We start from the raw sequence: 24,511 nt of genomic DNA, 5'->3' as shown, positions 1-24,511 counted from the left end.
CTATGCCTTCCGTTACCTCATAGGCTGACTGCTACTTTCTACACAAGCCTAGAATGCGTGCCCATTTTATCACGATTCAGAGACTCCCACCTGGTTGAAACTTAGCTTCTAAAGTCCTTTGTCATCTCTACTTCCGTATACATGTGAACACAGTATGTGAGAACTATCTCGCTTTATTTTTTTTTATACCGTCAAAACGTTTAATACAGTTCGTTGTTGTTGATTCCCACAATCTTCCCGCTGAACCATTTATCAAATAAATTTTATAGACCAGACCTTCGAGAGATTTGTGTGTAGCAGCCACCCAACATGTGCGATTAGAGTGACGTTTTTGGGCGAGCGCATCCTCAGGCCGGTTGTCTTTTGAACCGCGCGCTTGAATCTGTCTCCCGCCTTCCCCGACAGCTGCCGTGGTGAGCATTCCGGACGATGCGCTCTCGTCGAGCACCGACTCTGGTGAGTTTTTTGCTTCGTTTTGTTTGTTTAACCGAATTAGAAAGGAAATGACGCCGTGTAGGGATTCAAATCGCAGATGACAAGAGATTCGAAGCTGATCAGTTGGCGATTTAGGTAATTACGCAACCGTTCACATTTCCGCCCCAGCAGCAAGGTATTTGCAAGCGTCATTGTTCCTATTGAGAGGAAGGCGACTAAAAAAGGCGTCATTATCTGATAACGTAATAACCTAATAGCCAAATTATGAAATATAAGAAATTTGCTTGTCTACTTGTTCATTTGAGTACACATTTTTATGTTCTGTATGAAAGCTTATAGAGACGTCGTATAGTCTCATTTTTGTCAAATTCTCGTGCAAGTTATCCTCGCAGCACCTTCCTCGGCCGCTTTTCATTTGATGTTAGCCATACATTCATATAATGGGTCCTTCGATGGCTAGTGCAAGCGTTTACGCGGTGATTTTATTGTCATTGTGATGAGGTTGAGTGACGTCTGTCCGGGCTGTGATACACACCAGCAACTGCGGCAATGAGTGTAAAGCAAGTGGCGAGGATTTCACGGCTTTTCGGCTGGTTTTTGGGCGCTTTCATCACAAAACGTTTCCATCCAGTGATTACCCCAGCACCCGAGTAAAGCCATCTTGAGAGGCTTCATAAACATTAGCTGCATGAAATAAAAGAATAAGAGCCAAATTAACTCAATTTAATGTTACATTTTTATTCCAATTAAATAATCAGCTTAAATTCATTGCTTTGGTTATTTCGTACATTGTTTGTTACAGTTTTTTTTTTATTTTATAAACAGCGGCAAGAGCCGATAAAGCTTCTCGATGGCTCGTGTCGCAGTTCGCGTGAGCACTGATGCCGAGTTAATCTATGATATCTCCCGTCAAACAGAATATAGGCAATATTTACGCAATGATATTGATAGATATGTTTTGCCTGCGAAAAAAAGAAACATTTTATTGCGCTTAGCGAAAACTCATTTCTCTTATCTTTCTTCTGAAAGATAAGGCTCTACTCTGAAATGTGGATTTGTGATAGGAAATATGCAGCAAATTTAATTATGGTTGCCGTTAATACAAAAACAATTTATTGGCTTTATTACAATTTTAAAAACGCTAAGAAAAGTTATTACGGCTGCACATAGTAGCTAATCGTAAAACACTAGAGAACACTGACCTTAGAAAAACACTTGAGGACACTAGTAAAACACTAGAGAACACTGAACACTGACTACTGGCCTTTTATCACTGAAGCCTCAAACCCCTATGACTTAACACATTTTTTTTTTCCCCTCCTATTTTTTTTTTTTACCCTCAGCGATCCAACCTTGGTGGGCCCCAAAAATCAGCCTTTCCGGTAAGTGTTGCAGTGTATTTTTGTTCTCTTTTTTCAACTCGCTCTTAGCGCGCGCCATGAAGATGTGCGCTAAAACATGTGGTTTCTCTGTCTCGCAGTCATTCCTTACGGATCTTACGCCCAGATCAACGTGAACGTGAAACGTAAGTCTACACAGTACCTCTGTCATGTCCTGAGAGATCTACGCATATATTAAGCAAACCAAGCGGACGTAAGTGAAAATAGCTTAAGAAAGGAATGTAGCAGCATTCCTTCGAATAGAATTTACATTCAGACTACACGTTCGAGCACTTTTTTTTTTCCGTTGAGAGTTAAACTGCCCAAAATTTTTGGCACGTGACCATTTACCCTTTCGATGGAACACTTATGCCTTAAGCGGCATGCAAAATTCATACGTCGAAAGTAAATTCATCTTCTCTTACTCACATGTGGCACATCCTCGCCGCTGTTGATGCGCCTTGTGACGTCACAAGGCTCGCGATTATCATTGGCTTATATATACTGATAGACATTGTTACGAGCGTATTGATATCGGTAACAGATAAGCTGCGCGAAGAGAAAAGGCACGAGGACCCGCACAACTTGCCTGCAGCAGATAATTTGGCAGTGGCCTCGCGAAAGGGCCAGTTTACAGAAAACAGAAGACAGCCTGCGTTGTTACTTCCAGCGTGATCGACGCATGGCTCTTAATCAGAGCGGAAACACAATGGAGAGAAGAGTTGAAAAAGATTTAAACTGTTTTGTCTCTGTCCGCTATCTGTTATCTTAAACGAAAATACTTCACTATGAATGTTTCCGAAACCACACTCTGCTGTTTAAGGACACGTTGTCGCCTGATTTTTAGCACCCATTGCACGAACTTGGAGCGAAATAGATTTTACGAAATAATTGGTTTATTGGTTTATTGGGGTTTAACGTTCCAAAGCAACTCAGGCTATGAGGGACGCCGTAGTGAAAGGCTCGGGAAATTTCGACCGCCCGGGGATCTTTAACGTGCACTGACATCGCACAGCACACGGGCCTCTAGAATTTCGCCTTCATCGAAATTCAGCCGCCGCGGCCGGGATCGAACCCGCGTCTTTCGGGTCAGCAGCCGAGCGCCGTAACCACTGAGCCACCGCGGCCGGGCTTTTACGAAATAATGACGCCACACGTCTGGCAACTACAAGTATCTCATTAGGTTGTAAGCATCTTGTCGAATTTATGGTTTTGAGTATTTAGGCATTTCTGTTCTTTGCTGAGTGGATACGGCACGACTGAAGTCGTTTTTTTTTTTTTAAATACCTTACAGGCCCCATAGGGGCATTGTGTAAGGGGGGTTACAGAGTAAGCAGCAAAACATGAAACAGGAACAACTGTAGTAATGAAAGGCCACAAAGGTACACTTAAGGAAATAACATGAGTAAAACTTAACGTAAGGCATTAATACTAGAAAGTAAAAAAAAAAGAAAAAAAGAAAAACGCAAAAAAAACACAAAAAATGACCATATCAGGGAGTACAATTCGTGAAGTGATATTCAGGGAAAAAGACGCAAAAAAGCAATAATATATACAAGGCATACAAGTGAACACACGACGCAGCATAAAATAGCAATTCACAAGAGCGAGGTAGCAATGAAAAAAGAAAATCACAAGAAGTTCAAAGCAGATTGCCAAGTGTAAGAGACAAGATAAAGTGATTTGTAAGTGCTATTGTGAAAAATGCTCGTGTAGGAGATGACGAAATTTTTCTTGATCTGACTCGGAAGCAATGTGATCAGGCAGATTGTTCCACAAGCGAATGGCGGTAGGGAGTGCGGAAAAGTTAAAAGCATGTGTCGTACCGTACATGCGCGCAAAACTTAAGTGGTTATTTAATCGACGAGACGTGTTCGAGGCGGTCTGGGTATGAAGTGTGGATTGTGTGGCATTATAAACATATTCTTGTCAGGTATCTCATATTGAATCTTTTTATGACAGTTTTAACTTGAAAACAAGATCCACAATGAATGAGAATGTTTTTTGTTTAATTATGCAATTAGGCGCTGCAATCTAGTACCCGTCTTCAATCCGACGAATTTCGTCGCATCCAACATGTAAGATGGAGCACCACTGTTTCCATGCTGTCGTGTATATGACTTCGATGTGCAGGTGAACTCGATGAGGGAGAACGTGGGGGGGGGGGGGGGGGGGGGGGGGGGGGGGGGTGATAGGACGAACTACTGAAAAAAACTGCAGCAACCACGCGGGCGACAACCTGCAGTTGCTGCGAGCATTCTCTGGCAATGCAGTCAGACGTCACAGCCCTGCTGCTTACGCTGCTGCTTATTTCTATTGGACTAGGCTCTTGCTTTAGTACTGCGGCGTCTGTAGCCGCAAAATAAAAAAGAAAACTGAAATACAGGAACGCACAGCTGTGTGAAGGTGGTCCGGAAGGTCGCGTTCTTTTCCGGTTCGTCACCGCTCGCTTCGGTTTAATGTTTCGTGTTGTGTGAGAGTCCTCCCAGCCTGCGTAGCCATTTATATTTCTTTTCTTTTTAATGGTAGAACCTGTGCAGTGTCACTCATAAGCGGTTTAGCAAAAGGAATGCATTTCTTTACACATTAATTAAGCCTTATGACGATGAGAGGAAAAAAAAAGAATCAAGCTCTGAACACACAAAGCTTTCAACTGCGTGAACTTTCCCTAAATTTGTGCTTTGTCGTCGTCAAGGCCACTGTAGCTGTCTTTATACGTCAGTATCATCCTAGTATCGCACAGGGAACTTATGAGCTTCAAGGCCGTGCGGTCAGTATTACGCTGCTTTCTTTTTTCGCTTAGCGTAACATCGCCGAAACAATTATTTATACACCGCGTAGTCTTTTTCTGCGGCGCGTTGACGTTGGTGGCTGTTAAGGTTGGTTGGTTTATGGGGTTTAACGTCCCAAAGCGACTGAGGCTATGAGAGACGCCGTAGTGGAGGGCTCCGGAAATTTCGACCACCTGGGGTTCTTTAACGTGCACTGACATCGCACAGTACACGGGCCTCGAATTTCTCCTCCAAAGAAATTCAACCGCCGCGGCCGGGATCGAACCCGCGTCTTTCGGGTCAGCAGCCGAGCACCATAGCCACTGAGCCACCGCGGCGGCTTGTTGGTGGCTGTTAAGAAATGCAAATGCCGCCGAAGCCGCTTATAAGTACCACGAATTCTGAATGCAACAAATCACTGCTTTCATAATGACTGCAGCCATTCATAGGATTGGACGAATGTCATGAATTTCAGACGCTTTTATTGCTCTTAGGACTCGCTCATGATTAATCGGTCTCGACGCTATCGACTAACTGAACATCACAATAGACCACTGCGCAGGAACGTGTCAGTTAAGAATCGATAAATATGCGAGAATCTGAAATTGGGAATAAATGTCCGAGATTTACAGTCACGGCTTTTTTGTATTTTTCTCCTCCGGGACGAAGTCCAAGCTCATCGCGAAGCGATCCTTCTCAGCTATCGTTATATGCTTCAAATTACCACTGAATGCCATTCTTTCAGCACCAGGTGACCCCAGTAACTTCATTCTTGACGGCTGGAATGTTCGTGAGTCTCAAAACCAAGCTGTGTCCCTTTCGTTACCAAGACCACCTCTTCAAGGCAGTCTAACTGTTCGTACATTTATACATCTCAAAGCTACACCAGAGCCTCTGAAGGTCATCTTCATGAGAAGTTTGATAACCAGTTTTAATTCCCTACAATATTCTTAACATGCACCAGGGCCTCATTACACGTACCTAAACACAATCTGCCCGAGGTGACGTTGGTCGCTGCAGCCAATCACAAACCCTCGACCTCGGGGATTAAGAGCAGGGCCTCCTACCACTGCGTCACCATGTAGCGATTTTCAAGGCAGAGCTGACTTTCTCAAATTCAGTTTGCCTTCCAGAGGTAATTTAAAAGCGTGTGGTTAAACAAGGCCATCTAATTAAGCACCTGGTAGATACCTCCCTCCTCCTTCATGTTATATGTTTCTGTTTAAGGATAGCTTCACGAGTCTCCGCGGCACTCTGTTCTGCTACGATTACATTAAGACATCTCCCTCGCAAACCGAGTCCTCTGCCCGTTTAATCGGCTTCAAATCCAATGTGACGTCGCATCTCGTCGCGGTATGTACGTGTCCCCCATGAGCCGGAAACGCCTCGTGGCGTTGTTCGCGAACCTCTTGCAGGTTGTACACAGATAAGGTGTTGTTGCCACTCTAAAAACTGCTCCGGTCGGCTGCCGGCGAGAAAGGCAGGGCACGGCCTCAGGAGACCGAGGATACGACGATAAGCACCCCCCATTGCGGTCGCATGTGCACACAAACGGCGTGTACGGGGAAGGCGCGACGAGAGAGACGCCACGGTGGCGTATATCGCGCACGCTTCGCCTTTTCCGCCGGAAAGCGCGGTGACGTGTTTCTCTCGAGGGCAGCCTTCATCTCTGAGTGGGTTTCGTGCTGTTGTTCCCGTTGGGTTCACGTACCGTCCTTGTCGAGGGGTGCAAAGGAGTGCGCGCTTGACTGAAGCAGTCGCTCTGCAACACGCGTGAATGAGCTTCGTAGAGCTTCTCGGGCTTTTGGGAACACTCGGAAAATAAGGGCTTCGAAGCACCAGGGGAGCTACAAGTTTCCACTAAAATGTGCTCCAAAGGGGCGCTTGGAGGCACAGTAAGAGCAATACAACCCACACAGAGAATTAATCTGGTGGTCGTTCTACGCACAATCCTTGAACGCTTTCACAAATGCGTTAAATCGCCTCTTACTTTACTGCCAGGATTCTTCAACACTTATTGCGGATAACCAGGCTCCCGTGTACAGGGTCAATCGTAGAGGTACAGCGGTGTAGCATCATCTGTTCCTTTGCATCGCAGCGCAATGTTAGTCGGAGCACAACTGATTACAAATAATTAAAACTTAAAATAATGAATGTAAGAATTGTTTAAAAAGCTAATAATAATTACAAAGTATGTTCAGTGTGTCCGAGTGAGGTTATTGCACGCTTTTTATCGATCATTGACCGGTGACAGCCAGCGTTTGCAATAGTTCTTAATCTAATCAGTTGCAGCAAAGTGCTTACGCTGACTGTCCCGCATGCAACAGTCGTCATTTGTGAGGCTAAAACGTCTTTCAGGTGATATGCGTCGATGAACGTTTTTAAAGACCACAGACGCTCATCCACGCTCATCAAGCTCATCCGCACTTAATCACTCAAGTATTTTATTAATTCACAACCAGTAAAATTCTTACAGTATAGTTCGGCTGATTGCGTTTAGCCTTCTGTTCTTCGTCCCGTCAAGGGAACGTGCACAGGTCAGTGACAGGAGAAAAAGCGCGAACAAGAAGTGTAAAAGAAGAAAGGAAAATTAAATAGAGATCACAACACACTTTGTAGCCACCGCTTGAATGTGTTTTCCTCTCCTATTTCCTTGCCTACAATACTTTCTCTCACTCTCTCCTTGTATTTTGCTTGTGTTTTGACCATGTGGTACCAACAACCCATAAGGTCACTCTTGTAAATCAATGCGTAATTCAAAACGGTGAGCAAGTCTAACCCCTGATGAAAGTTTAAAAAAAAAAGGCGAGAGCATTGAGCAGCTCATTTTAAAATGCGATGAACATGTTGATGTGAAATCATGCCCATTCACTTGAGCACGGTCACTTGAGGTTTCTTGCAGCTATAATGTCAGGCAATAAATCACCTCCAATGTTTGCGACAAAAAGAATTCCACACCACATAAACGTTATGACAGATGGTTAGAGTCAAAATTACCGTTTAAAAGTTGTCCTGTGCTGCAAATAGGTGAAGGAAATATACCAAAAGGGAGCGATGTGTTAATTCCTGATACTGAGGAAGCACAAAGTTTCGAACTCAATATCGGCCGCGGTGACGTTATTTCGATGCGCCGGACATAGCAGCCGCATGCTCTGATATTTTTGTTCATGTTAAAGAACCCCAGGTAATCTGATACGGAGACGTTCACCTAAAGCGTGTCTCAGAGCTTGTCAGTTGCATTGAAACGTAAAAACTAATACATTTTTGTTAATGTTTTACTTTGTTATATTATGAACTAAAAGCGACACTTTATATCTTGGCACAAATTACAAACACGACACACGTAGGTGCTCAAAAATTTCATTAGTCGGGCTGTCATCTGGCTGTAACACCTAGATAAGATAAGAAGTTTATTTAGACAGGTACAAGTGTCTGGGAGAATGGCGAAAAGGCAGTGAGATGCCTGACAAAGCGCCATCCCCCCCATCCCCCCCCCCTCCCAGAAGTTGACACTTGTTCAGACAATGCAGTACGAGCACCGGCACAGCACACAGAGAAAGCTTCAAAGACAACTTTAACATCTTATTTAAAGAGTACATTATACAAGTGAAAAGGCATTCTGGAAAAAAAGGAAAACTTCTTTAGCATGTTTCTTAAAACTGCATAAAGCACAAGTCTAAGAACTTAAATGACAAGCCAATAGGCACAACAGAGTTTACATCATTCAAAAAAAAAAATCCTTGTTACTTGTAAAACCTATCCTTGTAAAACATAGTGATCGTAATTTTTTTTTCTTTTGCAGCCAAGGCAAGGTACCAGTTCCCGGAGACTGACCGCACTGTTGGCCATACCGGTAGGAATTTTTCTTTACGCTTCAACTATTTATTCGCTGTCTCTATAACTGCAAGTCCAACTGGCGTGGTCTATGCGGCAACGGGTTCAGCTAGTACAATCCATAAATTTTACCAGAAGTGCCATCAAACTTTCTTAATTAAGGAAGTGCGTCGGAATTATAGCTGTTTCACTATAAACAGTAGGGGTCTGCGAATGTTCGGTACTTCTGGAAAGCAAATCGATTATCCTCCCATTCAATTGGACGAATGAGTCAAATAGTGCATGTTCAAAATTATTCCAAATGAATCGAGTAAGTTCGCAAGTTTTCGAATGCTTTCGAATAGCGGTAGGAATTTTGAAAGGCACGCCTTAGTATCCTTCGACGAATGCTTACAAACCTGGGTTCGCTCCAGAGATGCACAACATGCTCACACGATAGCTCTGCTCGGGATAGAGCGTTAAGCTCCGCGACGTGGTCGGCTCGTGCGGCGGCATGCATAATGCTCACACATAGCCCCCAATTGAGCTACACGGCAACTCTAAGGAAGGTTTAGCGAACCGTGCTTTTATGTCCGACCTCGAAAGACCCTAGCCGGACATTGCCCTTCTCCTCCACTCATATGCGTCGTTAGTTTATTCGCTGTCGTCATCAGTAGCAAAAGCTAATTTTCCTGCACGTGTGACATGAAGGTCAGACTCAACATACTGATTAGTACATCTTGAATAGTATACTCAGTCAATATGCTTTCAGTACAGCGGCAAGATGAGCTAGTTGTTGCACCTGCATCTAAAACTGTGGGTACTAGGCTAAGAGACACGGACAAAGGAAGTAGTAGACGGGACGCGCGCAGACTCATAGCTGAATTTTATTCGGATGAAAAATGATATATATCATATATACAGGGATAAAAAAAAACATGCTCAGAAGCCATCCAAAATAAAGGTAGCGCTGTCGCCACAGCCTCGCATCTTTTCTTGTACTCCCAGCACCTCCAGTTCAAAATGCACTATACTCTCATTGGTGACTACTGTACTGAATTACTAGTAGTCGCTTGGCAGTTATTGTTACGGCTCCATAATTTATAGCACCGTACCGTAGCGTCGCCGCTAGCGCTTCGCTGTTTCCTGCGATTATTTATCTTGTACAAATATTCGCGCATGTAGCGAATATTTACTAAAATATTCGATTTCTGTACGATTCGGATCTATCACTAGTCGACTCAGATTCAATATTTAGCTGCACTATTTGTATTCGACTCGGGTTTGAAAAAGCACTGATCACACACCCCCTAAATTAAACAGATACTGGCTATGCGTTTCAGCCCAGGCTGGCTCTTCCACGAATGTTAAAATGCATGTCGGTCACGCGTGAGGTCAGCGAGGACCCGCAAGTGCGCATGCACGCCAAAGGCTCTTTGAAGAGCATGATTCATAGCAGGCGATCCCGGATGAACGATAAGGACGTATTGGCCGCCTAAGCTGAGAGCATGCGCGCTCAGCCAAGTAAAGCAAGATATCTAAAGCGTGACGTCTAAATGGGGTGACCTGCATTTCCGGAACGCTTTTTTCTTATTTCATACTTGCCACGCGCAGCTCTGGATCAGATTAGAGAGCTTTAAAATAGGGATGTTCTTATCACTTTGGCGACAATACCCAAATAATGGCGTTTGGGCAAAGTCAGCGAGACAGCATGCCACTGTGGGGCGAGTAAATCGAAGTGAACGTTGAAGTTCGCAGGCAGTGCTTGCTACACTGGTTCTGGTTCCTTCTGAGAGGACTAATAAAAGGGTAAAAAGGGTTTCGTTGCGCTTTACGAAGTAAGGCGTAAAGCAGATTCTCGTTCTAAGTTGAGTTGACCTCGTTCTGGGTTGAGCATTAATGTTCGCGACCGCTCTGTAAGAGCATTTAAATGCAAAAAAAAAAATGTTCGCTACAGAACCTGGTTATTGCTGATGACTTGCTTTTCCCGGATCACTTCTTAAAAGAAATGTCCCACCACATTTTCGCACAATTAAACCAGCCGACCAAGCAGTGTCCCAGAAGTGCGACTCAAATTCTTTTATCCACCATAGCGAATTCTTCTTGCATTGCCGTTTGATTATGTGTTTCAGTACAACTCCGTGTGCGGCTCTTACGTCAGTACACGAAATTTCAGGTCTTTCAGAATGCATGAAATTTCTACAATTTTTAAAGCAGCGATAGCACACGTGACTTTCTACGAACCCAAGTAAGATCTATCACTACGTTCTGTTGCCGTTCACTTCATACTTCACAGTAAAATTTGCAAACACCGGCTTTGTTCAGTCTTTTTTGGCACTCAACGTGCCGTGAAAATCGTGTTTCTCTCGAACGCGGTGCGTACTGGTGAGGAACCTATACAATGGGTGCTCCCTGTCCGCCGCGCCCGCTGGATTCCTTGTCGCAGACAACGGCCGCAAGTGTCGCTCGGGCAGGCTGCACGTGAAGCAGGAGGTCACGGCCGGACACAGCGAGGAGGCCCTGGGTGCGGTCAAGTTCACCATTCTGAGTTCCTGCAAGTGCAGCTTCCTCGAACAACGTACGTCTGCCAACCGTAGCTTCTTTTTTTAAACCTAATCACATTGCCGCCTTTCTGCGTTCGTCACAATCACCATCATCATCAGCAGGTCATTTACGTCCGCAGCAGGAGAAAGGCCTCTCCCGTTTACACATGACAGATCGTGCCCAAACATAGTAATCTTATCTATACACCGGATTTTCTGCTTTCTGTTGTTCGTCGTCTTTTGTAATGCATTCCATTGCACGTTACAGGTTACACGTTTTCTTCGTTACATGTCCTGCCCAAGTCCATTTCTGCTTTCCTACTTTCATTGGCAATGTTATTAACTCATATTTGTTCTTTCACCCATTCTCTCTCATCCTGTCTGTTGACGCTACCCCTATCATTTACCTTATCGTATCTTAAGCCGTCCGCAACTTAATGCTCTTTTCCGATTAATTGTGACCTAAAGACACTCCATAAGTTTGTTTTGCTTTTATCTTTACTACTAACACTCACACAGTCAATATCCCGAAACTTGTTTCTTCTTCGGAATACAATCACAAAGTGTGTGGTCAAGTGAAAATGAACCCAAGGAACCAACAGTTTGTGAGATATGACTTTTCATATAAACTGCGGCAGCCAAGTCTGACTGAGTCCTCGACTTGCGACACAAGCTCATTTCTTCTGGCCTTCGCCGCTGAAAGAGTCTATGTTTTTTTTTTCCCCCTTCATCTTATCATCTTCGTCTTAGCCTTCCTGATGTGTCTCGTCCGCGTCACCTTTTCACTCACTGACTATATCAACTATAATACGTATACAATGCATAAATGTGGTGCTTGGGAGGACACACAAAAACTGTTTGGTTGCAAAAACTTTAAAGACATCACACAATTGTTGTAATATTTTTCGCGGTGAGTACCGCGTTTCCTGCGAATGGGGAGTCTGTGCCCGTTTGCGAAAACTCTCCACACTATCTGGCAGCTCGCGCTCGTTGTTCGGGCACTGTAACTGAGACCGACAGCGTTCAAATCGAAACTACCGAGCCCGAAAAAAACCACTCGGTCTTACTGGACATTCCTATTGAAACCAGTTGGAATGTCCAATCGAATGTCCGCTTGGTTCCTACTGGAACGTCCCAACTGGAGCTTTCGTGGTTTCAAATACATATTGTTTCCATTTGGAACGTCACAGCTGAGGCTTTCATCGTTCGAAAGTAGACAATTGGAACCAACTGGAATGTGAAATTGAAGCCAATTGGTCCCGAATAGATAACTAGAACTAACTGGACATTCCAACTGGACCCAATTGGAAACCCCACTTAGACCTAATGGTTTATTTCCCCCCAGGTACGGCGAGTTTCAGCCTGCGTACCATAGTCACATTGTGATTGAGATGAACACAGTATTCAATGCACTGCAGTCTCAGACTGAAGCCATATCACTGCTTCGTGTGCGTCTCAGCCTTTATTACATATCGCTATGACTGATGAGCTGCAGTTCACCGATTTCAAAGCATTTGATTCATCTCTCAATCAGCACCACCACGTCAATATTGGTGACACAGGCTCGTTGGCACGTCGCCATCTTCATGTCTCAAGCACGAACAACCTCCAGCGTGCCATATTCATGACTTGTAGTGTGGCCAACATGCTGTTTCTTTACTGAAGCACGCAAGAGCACAAGAGCAGATAACAGTCCTTTGAAAAAACAATGCATAATATAACTGGCATTGTTTGTTGCTGTTGTGGTTGTGTTGGTTGTTTAGCATAGTGATATTTGACATACTAAAAGAAAAGACAGCAAGCCTGTAGATGGCAGCCTGATCGATGTTGCATTCAGGTTTCTCCCCTACCGTGATCCCCTTTGGTCACTTGCTGTGTACGTTGCCGCGTGCTATCTCCCATTGTGTAGTCCGGTTGGAAAACGCAACAGTCGTGCAGTACCTTAAACACTGTAGCACTCGAGCGCTACCATTCAAAAATACCACCAGTGTCAGCGCTCTCATTGTAGTACTGGCCTATTTTGTTTGCGGCAATAGAGAGAGAGAGAGAGAGAGAGAAAAGGACGGAAAGGCAGGGAGGTTAACCAGGCGATAACGGTTTAATAATACTATATACCTCAGATGAAATTAAGAGAGCAAGCATACCATACTAGCAAACCACTTAGAAAAAATAAGGTTCAGTTGTCACCATCTCCGGCATGGTCTAGTACACATTGAACAGATGTGTACGGGATTTCAGCCAAGCTACAGGCAGCGGGGTTAACTGGTCGAAGTGCCTCGGGCTTTGGCATGGACGGTGGGCATCTACGCCCGAACGGTTTGCTAGCGTGCCTTGGACGACGACACCAGATAAGTACTTGGGCGTTCCGCTCGATGCTTACCGTGACAGTGAACATTATTGGACAGGACAGGTCAAAGAGACACGGGAGAGAGCTGATAAGTGGAAAGGAACGACCTTGTCGATTTTCGCCAGAGCCACTGTTTGCAACCTGTTCTTTATCAGCAGGCTCTGGTACGTAATGCAGGTGTTGCACTGTTCACGGTTAAGTATTCAAAAGCTACACCGAATTTTCGCCGTCTTTATCTGGTCGTCTGAATGGGAGCGCTGCAGCCGAACCAACCTGTTCCGACGAGTACCAGACGGGGGGTTGGGATTGGGCCATTTGTTTTTGCGACAGCTGGTCAATCGTTTTTTGTTTTTTAGGGACACAAGAGACCCTTTTTTGCGTACCGTATGCCAAGTTAGGCTGCGGCATCTACTTCCAGAGTACATAGTCGGAACTGCTGAGGTGTATAGTAGGGTCACCGGTTTTTACCGGGAAGTCGTAGCCAGTGTAAGGTTTCTTTGCGCGCGATTTTCCAATGACTTTCTGTCCAGTGTGAAACGAAAGAAACTGTACCGTGCCTTGTGCGATGTAGTTTTCCCCGAGCCCTTGTACAGGGCCTTGTACAGTGGAGGCCCAGGCAAAGATGTTTTAAAGAGAGTTAAAAAAATACAGGTGCCGCCTGGAACAAAAACCTTCTTTTTTAAATTGCACACCGGGACCTTACCGGTTAAAAAATTTTTAGAGGGAAAGGAATTGTTTTTACCCTGGGGATCTCACTGTTTAATTTGCAGAAAGCCGGAAACAATAGACCATGTATTTTTACACTGTTGGGAAGGGGTTTATTTTTGGGATGTATTGCAGCGAACATTAAAGAAAGAATTTCCACTAGACCCGTATGGCATCCGGTTCTTATGTGTTGAAAATGAGGATGGGGTGCCTTTCGATTTAATAATGCTGACAGGCCTCCACTGTATATGGCGCTCCAGAATGGCAGGCTGGCATTGTGACAGTGACGCAAGACCTGCCAGAATTTACTTTCGCGAAAGTATGGAGATGTTTCTGGCCATTCAGAAAGCCGCTGCGGAGCCTCCGGAGTGGCTCTCAAGACTAGAGCCGCTCTGTACGTTGCGTGAATTTTAATTGGACGAAGCCAGATTTATGCTGGCTGACCACAAGTCGTGTGTACATAGTTATTGTCTTTTGTTGATTGTTTGTGTTGTCCAGTGTTTTGTGTCAAAGCCAGGCAATAAAGAAAAAAAAAATCTCCGGCATGGTCTAGTGGTTAGGATACCTGGCTCTCACCCAGGAGGCCCGGGTTCGATTCCCGGTGTCGGAAAGGCACTTTTTATTTTTTTAATATCCGAAGATTGCTTTTTTTTTTTCGCTAGTCACTTTTACTCGTGGTCTGTAGAGTTTTTTTTCGCGCACAAGTCAGCACGCGCAATTTTCCCACACACTATTTTTAATGTCTACCGCTCGTCTAAGCCTAATCATCATCATCGTCAGCCTGGCTACGAGCACTGCAGAACAAAGGATTCTCCCGTATCCCTCCAACCAACCCTGTCCTGAGCCAGCTGCGGGTACCTTATTCCCACAAACCCGTAACTATGACTCAGTGCTATTTAAAGCAGAAAGCTGGGCTGGCTGGTGTTTAGAATAGCAAGGCGTCGTTTTTCGTTCTCGGTCAGTGTTCTGTCACGCTAGGGACTATGTCTTGTGACTCACTACTAAAGGGTTTTAAACCGCATATGCCGCTACAGGTACCGCATACCTCGACCTCAGCCACAAGCTGCCTACATGCATGCTCATCTAAATGGTCCCTCAGCCCCTCATGGTCATCCGCGCATTAAGCATCGGTGGTTGGCGGTAACATTATGGTATATTCCTAGCACTGTACGCAATGTTCGTCCGTTAACAAAGCGTGTCACACTCGTTTAACTCAAGAGCAAAAAAAAGATAGAACAAAACCAATGGTTGCTTCAAATAGAGGAGGAAAAAATGAACCCAGAAGCCAAGTTTTATGACTGGAGAGTAATTACTTTATTAATTATAGGCATAAATGTCGAAATTGCGTCGAAATAGCGCAAACGTCGATATAGCCACAAAAACAATGTGACGTCACATCCACCGAAAGTCGTCAAGGCAAAGTGAAAATTGTCACAGAATGGTCGGAAAAACGTCGAGTTTGTGTCAAATTAGATGAAAAAATGTGTAATTAAGCGTGATTAACACTCAAGATCTCCGAAAGATGCATAATTTCTGTATCGATATAGCCACGGGAACGGTGTGACGTCACATTCACCGGAAGTCGTCACAGCATAGTGTCCTCGGATTTCGCCTCTCAACACTTTAGTTGCCAAAGTGTCCTCGCAATTTTCTAGAACGCTCTTTTTTTAGCATAGCACTATTCTCCGTGAGAGTACGCGATTCTGCATGCCTCCCAACTAACGTGTGCCTCATGCGCTGCGCAGCCACCCGCTTCGCTTTGCTGGCGAGCAAGCAGGCGCCTGAGGGCGGCCAACCGCTTCACCTGAGCGAGGACGTGACGCTCGTCGGTCTGCCGCTGGGCAAGACCGAGCTGCCCCAGTGCGTGCGACCGGTGGTGACCACCAAGAAGCCCTTCTGGAATATCTGGTGACCGCAAGCAGGACGCGTCACCCGGCTCGCACTCTCTCAGAGCAAGCTGAGAACGAGCCGTCGTTTCAAGTGACTTCGGCTGCCCGTCGCCCAACCACAGCGTCAATAAAATGCCCAGTTTTGATTAACAGGGCCTGCCGTGCGTTGTTTCGTACGGGTCTCAATCTCAGCCCCACGATTAGCTTCTGTTTAGTAAGCGGAAGTGATGAGGAATGTGCGCCGAAGGACTAGTTAGATTAGTTAACAAGCAGGTTCTAGAGGCTCACCAGTCAGTGTTCTGCTTCTTGTGTCAGTTGTGCCTGCGCGTCAGGTTGTGAGTGCCATACGCAAAGTCTCTACTTTCTTGCCTGACATGGTTCATTTTTAACTGTGGTCTCTGTTACCCATCCCCCCTCTTCCCTTTCTCCTAGAACGTAGTACCAAACCGATAACTGCTTCTGGTTTACCTCTTCTTCGTCCCCCCCCCTCCCAAACCTCGGCCTGTTTGTTTGTTTGTTTGTTTGTTTGTTTGTTTGTTTGTTTGTTTGTTTGTTTGTTTGTTTGTTTGTTTGTTTGTTTGTTTGTTTGTTTGTTTGTTTTGTCATTGCTGTAGAGGGCGAATGCTCGTCTTTTCTGGCGATGTCTGCTGTCAGTATGCCGCGTGCTATCTTTGCCTCTAATTCGAAGAGTAGAAGAAACTGGCCAGGTCACAGTAGATTACATAGAGCTGCAGTCCTACCATTGGGTTACGTACCTACAGCTCAGCCACTTAGGACAAAGAATACAAAACAGAACTGGTTTGGTTTGGTTCAATGGGGTTTAACGTCCCAAAGCAACTCAGGCTATGGGAGACGCCGTAGTGGAGGGCTCCGGAAATTTCGACCACCTGGGGTTCTTTAGCGTGCACTGACATCGCACAGTAAACGGTCCTCTGGAATTTCGCCTTCATCATGATTCAGCCGCCGCGGCCGGGATCGAACCCGCGTCTTTCGGGTCAGCAGCCGAGCACCGTAACCAGTAAGCCCCCGCGGCGGGTACAAAAGAGAACTATTTCAGGAGTAAAAAATGAAAGAGGAGGGAACTGTGAAAATGTCTTTCGCGCTAATGAAAAAAAAATATGGTTTCTAGCTTTGAAGCGATTATGAGGCTCAGCGGTGAAGCCGGGAACAATTAGCTGCTTTACTTTCTCGGATGGTAAATGAATAGTTATCCCACTACTCCTTAAACAGCGCCTAGGTCACGGTGCCCGAATTGCAAACTGCTAGTGAGAGGAAAAATTCATTTATCTGCCGCGGTGCACACACAATGCAGCCACGCTGCATGAATAATTAATGAATGCCATTTTGCTGGAATCCGGTTTAACCACGGATTAACTGCGATGTCATGACAGTCGGTCGACGCCGTTGGCTGGCGAGCCTCCTTTCAGGGGCATTTTCCGCTACTCTCCTTAGCTGTATACGCCTATAGAAGTCTTCAAAAAATAACACCCGTCATTACTTGTTGAAAAAAGCAGCTGTCGCTATACGCCAGGCATTCATATAAACTTCAGGCTTCCGATATAATAACAGTTCGCGTTCCGTGCAGTTATGAATCGTCTCCTACCGACATGCCGAAGGATAACAGGGGCTTTGTCGTCGAGAACTCCAGGTTGGCTTAGCCTTTTAGCACCGTATGTCATTTAGATTCAAAAACATATATTTTTCAGCCTAAATAGCATTTTCGGGCTTCAAGAAAGTTGGTTATTTAGTTTTGTGGTGAAAAACACCAATAGTTAGTTTTTTGCTCACACCAAAATTTTCTATAAGCTCTGAAAACGTTTAGAAACTCCTATATTAACACACCGTCATTTATTATATCAACACCACTGAAGTGGTGGAATCGTATTGTGCTCTGAAGATGCGCATGACGCAAGGAATTGAGAAAAAGAATAGTCGTTAGCCTTACTCATTTTTTTTTTCTGCGTTCGCTGGTTGGTATAAAAACGAGCTTTATGTTCAAGGTGAATAATGGTACATTCGCCTAAAGCATTCAAATCAATGCTATCTAAAGCACAGTGTGAGAAACGTTGTGAGTTCGCATTATCGACAGTTATGCAAGAAGCTCCTTAAAGGGAAGCTGAAGTGGTTTTTTGAGGTTACTCAAAAATTCGAATCTATCAAGCTTCTAGATAAAGCATGCAAAGTATTTTTGCACTAGCATTTAAAATGGTGACATAATCGTCGATTAAAACCGCGACGATGTTTAGGCTTATCCTCACAACGTTGGAGGAGTGCAAGAAAACTCGGCCGTGACGTCATTATTGCCTAAATTTCAGATGTCCGCTGCTTACGCCTTTATGCTGCTGTGCGTCGTCAGATGGCGCCAAACAATGCATCGTGAGATTCACGTTCGATGGCGTCGGTTTTCGTCCATGGAATAACCGTTTCTTCGCTGGAAACGTAGGGCCGTCATACGTGACGTCATTATCGGGGCCTCTGCCCGTCGCTGTGCACTTCAGAGAAGCTGAACGCCGACGACGATTTTATTCTGCGATTACGCCACCATTTCAAATGCTAGAGCAAAACGATTTCGCGAGCTTTACCTGCACATTTTGCACATTCGGCAACCTTAAACTCATCGAATTCTAAAACCGTTTCAGTTGCCCTTTAAAGGGTTAACCCACTTCGATTCCCTTGACGTGCACTGAAGCATTACCACGTCATCATATCTGCGTGCCGGCTAAATTGAAACGAGATCTTCAAGGCCGGGCATAGAACTCGCGACCTTGTGCTCACCACCGGAACGCTATGCGTAGTCACTAAGCAAAGGCATATGCACTCGCCCGGCGCGTTTAAGGCGGGCGAGTACACACCACTGAAAAGGGATATCCCGCCACTGCACTTCCGCAAAGACGGAACAAGTTCGCGAAGCAATTGCTTCCGTTCGCTGAAAAATGTGAGAAAATAAAAAAAAAGATGAATGGATGAAGCGAATAGAACATATTCAGCCGGCTGGCGGAAGAAAAAAGAAGCAAAAAAATCTCCTCTCCGCTCTTGAAAGAGTTATGTGCCGGTGCTCAGTAAACATCAACGCCTGCGCTCGGCAAACAAGGAGACAAAAATAGGGGACCAAAAACACAAAGATGGACCGAACGGCGGCGGCGGACGTCAGAGGCTGTTCGAAGAGCGTCAGACGGGGCCTCGCCAGACGGCTCCGCTTTAGGCTGGCGGCCAAATCCGCCGACAAACAGCGACGCATCCGAACTATCGGAAGCTTCCGAGGGCCGTGGGAAGGTTGGCCGCTAAGCCAGCTTTTCGAAACCTTTTCCTGCACGGATAGACAGCTGGCATGGGCATTGGCTGACAGCATACGTCCTGAGGGCGAAAAGAATGACAAGAGGATGTTATCTGTCTCTCTTTTTCTCTTTCTCTCTTTCTTTGCATGCTTGACATTGTACCACTGCGAAACACGAACCAGGGAAGGGAAGGAAACCTTATCAAAAAAGGAAGGTTATGATGTTTGCCATAGTGTAGCAAACAACACGAAACAACACGGCGGACAAGAAAACACATCCCCTTTTTGCCCCGCCGCGGTGGCTCAGTGGTTATGGTGCTCGGCTGCTGACCCGAAAGACGCGGGTTCGATCCCGGCCGCGGCGGCTAGAATTTCTTTGGAGGAGAAATCCTAGAGGCCCGTGTACTGTACGATGTCAGTGCACGTTAAAGAACCCCAGGTGGTCGAAATTTCCGGAGCCCTTCACTACGGCGTCCCTCATATCGTAAGTTGCTTCGGGACGTTAAAACCCCAATAAACCAAACCAAACATCCGCTTTTTCGTGCTGTTTTCTACACCGCGTGAATTGTTACCCATTCGTCCAGCTTTCCATCTATTATATTATTCTCTAATGTCTGACGACCTGACGCGCTTTACATCGCACGTGGCGAAAGTGCGTATCAAAATCTCCAAACCGCGTAGAGATAGCTGCCGTGCATACGGCTTGTTTCGAAGTATTGTGGTGCGATGAGGCATGAAATACTTAGATGTGCGCGATGCTGCTTGAAAAATGCAATAACAGAAGTAAAGCTAAGAGCCACTATCATAGTCGAATGACGAGACAGCTCTGCCTACCGGTTTCTTGGGAAGTCCGGTACGCACTATTCACTCAGCCATGAGGGCCTTCGTCATTCATTTACGCTTCGAGTATTTCCTCAGAGCATAATAGGAAACAATTATCTGAAAGCAATCACGCACAGGACATCAACATCACCATCATCGTCGTTAGCTTGACTACTCCCATTGAATGATAAAAAGTCTCTCCCTTATCTGGCCAATAAACCCTGTCTTGTACTAACTGCGGCCACTTTATCCCTGCAAAGTTATTACTCTCATCCGCCCACCCAACATTCTACCGCCCACTGCTACGCTTGCATTCTCTTGGAATCCAGACTGTTACCCTCAAAGAAATTCGGTTCTCTTGCCTTCGCATTACATGCCCTGCTCAAGTGCATTTCTTCTTTATTTCGACTAGCACGTCATTCACCCGCGTTTGTAACCTGGCACCTACCGTTTTAAAGCGAAATCCTTATATGAAAAAGCGATCCAGAAAACCTCTAATGACGTTATCACTAAAAAAAAAAGAAAGATACTCGCCAGGCTGCGGGGAATTGGACCAATGACATTCAGATTGCAAGACGAGCACGTAAACCATAGGTCTTAAAACCTTTTTTTTTTTTCTTTATTAACTGGTATTAAAAACGCGTCGTTCTTTGGCGAGTAAAGGTGAGCCTATAGTGCATGCGTTGCCTTTCGACTGTATGCTAATGAGTAGTGGAGTCATTAGGAAGGAAGAAAAAATATAAACAAAAACAATGTTTTCACCTTCAAAGCACGTAAGTAGATTTAAGTGCCCTCTTTAATTTTCCTTTCTACAGCTCGCTGCGTCGTCCTCAATTTAGGTTGAACCCTTTTTGTTAGTCTCCGCGTTTCTGCCCTAAAGGTGAGTACCTGTAAGATACAGCAGTTGTATGCCTTTCTCTTGACGGGTATTGAAAAACTGCCATTCATTATACCTTACAGAACCTGCCAAATGCGCTCCATCCCATTCTTATCCTTCTAGTTATTTCATTTTCGCGATCCGGATCTGCGGTTGCTACCTGCCCTAGGAAGACGTATCCCTTTACCGCTTCCAGCGCCTCGATACCAATCGTACAGTGCTATTTCCTTCTGGGACTGTTCCACATTGGTTTGGTTTTCTGCATGTTAATTTTTAGACCTACCGTTCTTCTTTGCCTCTCTAAGTCATTGATAAAGCTATGCAGTTCATGTCCTGAATGAATCAGCAAGGCAATGTCATCAGCTAATCGCAAATTACTCAGGTATTCTCTATTAACTCTGATCCCCAACTGTTCGCAATCCGCGCCTCTGAATATCTATTTTAAACAGGCGGGAAATAAATACTATAGGAGAGTTCATGTCTTTCTGCCTGACACCCTTCATTATTGGTATTTATTGCGGTCCTCATGGAGGACTATGGTAGCTGTGAAGCCGTTATAGTTATCTTCCACTATTTCTACATAACACTATTCTACACCCTGATTCTTTAATGCCTACAAAACTGCTGAGGTTTCACCTGAGTGAAATGCTTTCTCGCAATTTGTGAAGGCTATTTATAGGAGTTGGTCATATTCTGCACATTTCTCTATCACCAGATTGATAGTGTGAATGTGGTCTATTGTAGAGTAGCCTTTACGAATGCCTGGCTGGTAATTCGGTTCATTGAAGTCCAAGGTTATCCTGATTCTATTAGCGATTGCTCTAGTAAATTAGGCAAAGGACAGTAAGTTTATCGATCTGTAATTTTTAAGTTGCTTGATGTCCTCTTTCTTATCGTTTAATATAATTACTTAGTGACGCTTTAACGAAGTTTAATGACGCAAGACTCAACCATAGCATGCAAAATAAGTGTGCGTATACCTGCCTGTGGGTGTGCATACGTTCATTTTTTTTTCTTATTTTTGTTCTCCTCTTTGGAAGGCTGCCAGGCTTACGGCCAGCCAGGTACACTTGACTCCATTCGTACCTTTTTAGTGTCTCTCACATGTCGTCTCCACACTCTTAGTCCACTTTATCTTAGGGATACTGCTCGCCTATGTCAAATTGGTCGCTCTTCAGTGACGATGATCTTGTTATTGTTATTCGTTTAACGACAAACGGCCCGTACCTCACCTGGCTGGTCAGCCAAGAATGCGTCAGCACTGTACACGTTTCGAAACGATACATTGTGTTTAGCGCTTGAGATTCGTGAACATTTTTCTACTCTCGTTTCCTGTAATGCGTGGCAGGTGACAATGGTGCGCTCATTTTTAACCCTCACGACTAACCTGAAATCACTGAAATCCTCCTCGTAATCTTCGCCACCGTGCTCTTCAGTGGGCTTCATCGCGCTCCCGCAGATGGAGTGGTGTATACCGAGAGAGGTTGTTTGTTTAGAAGAATTGAAGATTCAGGTTCAATTGCGACTGAGCAGCATGAATACCTTTTTTTTTTTTCGCTTCTCATTAAAAAAGACGGACAACATCCTGGCTGGATTCGGTCGGAATTAGCGTTAGATTTTGTTTTACAGTTCATTTCAAACCCGATTAATAAAGTTTTCGTTTAAAAAAACAGAAACGTAACCTGAAATGGCAGACAGTTAGCAAGCAGTTAACATGGAAGTCATGTACCGGGATAGCGTGGACGAAGCTGGCGCAGGGCAACGCTAATACAAGATCCATGGTAGAGGCCATCGTACTGCACTAGATGTAATCAGGGCTGATGACGATAAGTGCTGAGAACACTTCACACTTACTAATTAATTCGTCTCCTCTCATACAGCGTAAAGCGCCCCCCAACATCCTTGGGTGTGCTGCCCGAGAAGGTCATTTTTAGGTCTTGTTTATTTCACTCTACATTAACGAAAAAGAAAGAAATCATGTTACCGCAGGATCAACTCGCACGAACTGACAGTATTTGCGGTGGGTCGCACTTGAAGGCAGAGCGTCGCGATACAATGCACCGGCCCTTTGATGGCACGATCACTGAGTTTATAACTCCCCAGAGTTCCATATAACTTGACCCTAGAGAAAAAAGAATGCGACAGCTGAATATCCCACAGCTATCCGAATTACAAACGCATGAGTATGTTCCTTATTGCACATTTCACACATTTCAAAGCATGAACAAGAAAATCATTGTCGCTTTGCCGAGGCAGAGCGATGCAGCATCTTTTTCGGCTACTTATCATTCTGGTAATCTGCGCGGCCCGCCCAACGTACCATGCAGAAAACATCGCAAGGATCCACTTTGGGAAATGCCATTTTCCTAGGGGCCACCGGAGGGGATCAGAACATGACAGTAGCTCGACATAATTGACGGATCGGGGATCAAATCCTGATCAGGCCATCCGGAATTTGATAAAATAGAAATGCAAAAGTGCCCGTGCGCATGGGCGATGTCAGTTCACGTTAAATACCACTAGAAGTTCGAAGTTAATCGGACGCATTCTGAATTCTGATTGACTGAATCCCTTTATTTCAATCGTGTGGCTCTGTGCCCTAGTTATAGGGTGGGGGAGTAGTACAGGGATGTTCACATGCGTCGGTCGACGCCGGTGGTGCAAGCAAAAAACGCCCTCAAGGACAGAAGAGTGTGCTTGGCGCGACCGGAGTTCCGATTCACGATCCAACCCCACAAGCTGCGAACAACATCCGGGGTGAGGTGCTGGGCCTCTTTTTGGCTGTCTCCTTTCAGTCCTACCTTCATACTTTCCCAGGTGACATGGTGTTGGGGTCCACCCAAGTGAGACAACTGCCGTGCCCTTTCTCTTACTCATATAACATTTTTATTTGCACTTTTTTCTCAGTTCGTGATTCGGGTGTTTATGAGGGAAGGGCAGGCGCAGTAACTGGATCAGTTGGTGGCGGGAGGACATAGGCTGGTAATGGAGCACTATGAAGAAGTGCAGCTTCCGATGATCGCTGCGAAAGTTAAAAAAAAAACTGTCACTTCGCTATCGTCCCGAGTGATGCACGTAGGGGCGTGTTCATCACGAAGCAGGGATCACTCACATTGCTCTTCTGCCAAATGCTGCCCGTGCTCGGACTGCACTCGGATGCACTCGCACTCACGATAAGTTCAAGTGCTGTTTTTTGTGTTTACAGTTATATCAAATTGCGGTAACCGTTATCGCCATATTGGGATGTGTATCACAGAATGCGACACCCTTTTTCTTTGATTACGAAGTGAGATCTTAGCCAATTTATCAGCGTCCGCGAATTGCGCCGGCCTCTGCAAATACTTCGAAGGCATGAAAGAGACTGACGGAGCCATTTGAATTAGCAATAGTGTCGATGCAGCACAGTTAATCAAAGAGCATGCGAATTGCCGCTTAATAGTAATGGTCGTCAAAATGCCTCCTTATATGGCCATCAATACAAGGGACACCACGAATAAAAGGACAGAAATAATTTCGCCTTACTAATAGATCACCCACCTTTTCGCTGAATAGCAAGGAACGGAAGATAATAGGTAATGGCCGGCGATTTGCATTTCCAAGTCAGCTCACCTTAGTTCGCAGTTGTGAACAAGGACGCTAATGGGGAAGAAATTTAT

General features: G+C 45.1%; 1 protein-coding gene and 1 non-coding gene across 2 annotated transcripts in view; both read left to right on the top strand.

Moving 5' to 3' along the window:
- The window catches only part of LOC149343131 (uncharacterized), a 75,957-nt gene extending 59,825 nt beyond the window's left edge, over positions 1-16,132 (top strand). The window contains exons 28-33 of the mRNA XM_089545659.1: positions 406-456; positions 1,779-1,817; positions 1,916-1,960; positions 8,388-8,438; positions 10,845-10,976; positions 15,739-16,132. Coding sequence (XP_089401785.1) covers positions 406-456; positions 1,779-1,817; positions 1,916-1,960; positions 8,388-8,438; positions 10,845-10,976; positions 15,739-15,905 — 485 coding nt within the window. The 3' untranslated portion in view covers positions 15,906-16,132. The remainder of the gene's footprint in view (positions 1-405; positions 457-1,778; positions 1,818-1,915; positions 1,961-8,387; positions 8,439-10,844; positions 10,977-15,738) is intronic.
- Positions 14,532-14,603, top strand: TRNAE-CUC (transfer RNA glutamic acid (anticodon CUC)). The gene has a single exon. It is a non-coding gene; the product is annotated as a tRNA-Glu (tRNA).
- Positions 16,133-24,511: the final 8,379 nt, after the last annotated feature.

The sequence above is a fragment of the Amblyomma mixtum genome, chromosome 5, assembly GCF_055824585.1.
Source record: "Amblyomma mixtum isolate Tamu chromosome 5, ASM5582458v1, whole genome shotgun sequence".
Classification (NCBI taxonomy): Eukaryota; Metazoa; Arthropoda; class Arachnida; order Ixodida; family Ixodidae; genus Amblyomma; species Amblyomma mixtum.
The sequence above is the reverse complement of the archived record's forward strand: the minus strand, read 5'-3'. Positions and strand labels throughout refer to the sequence as shown.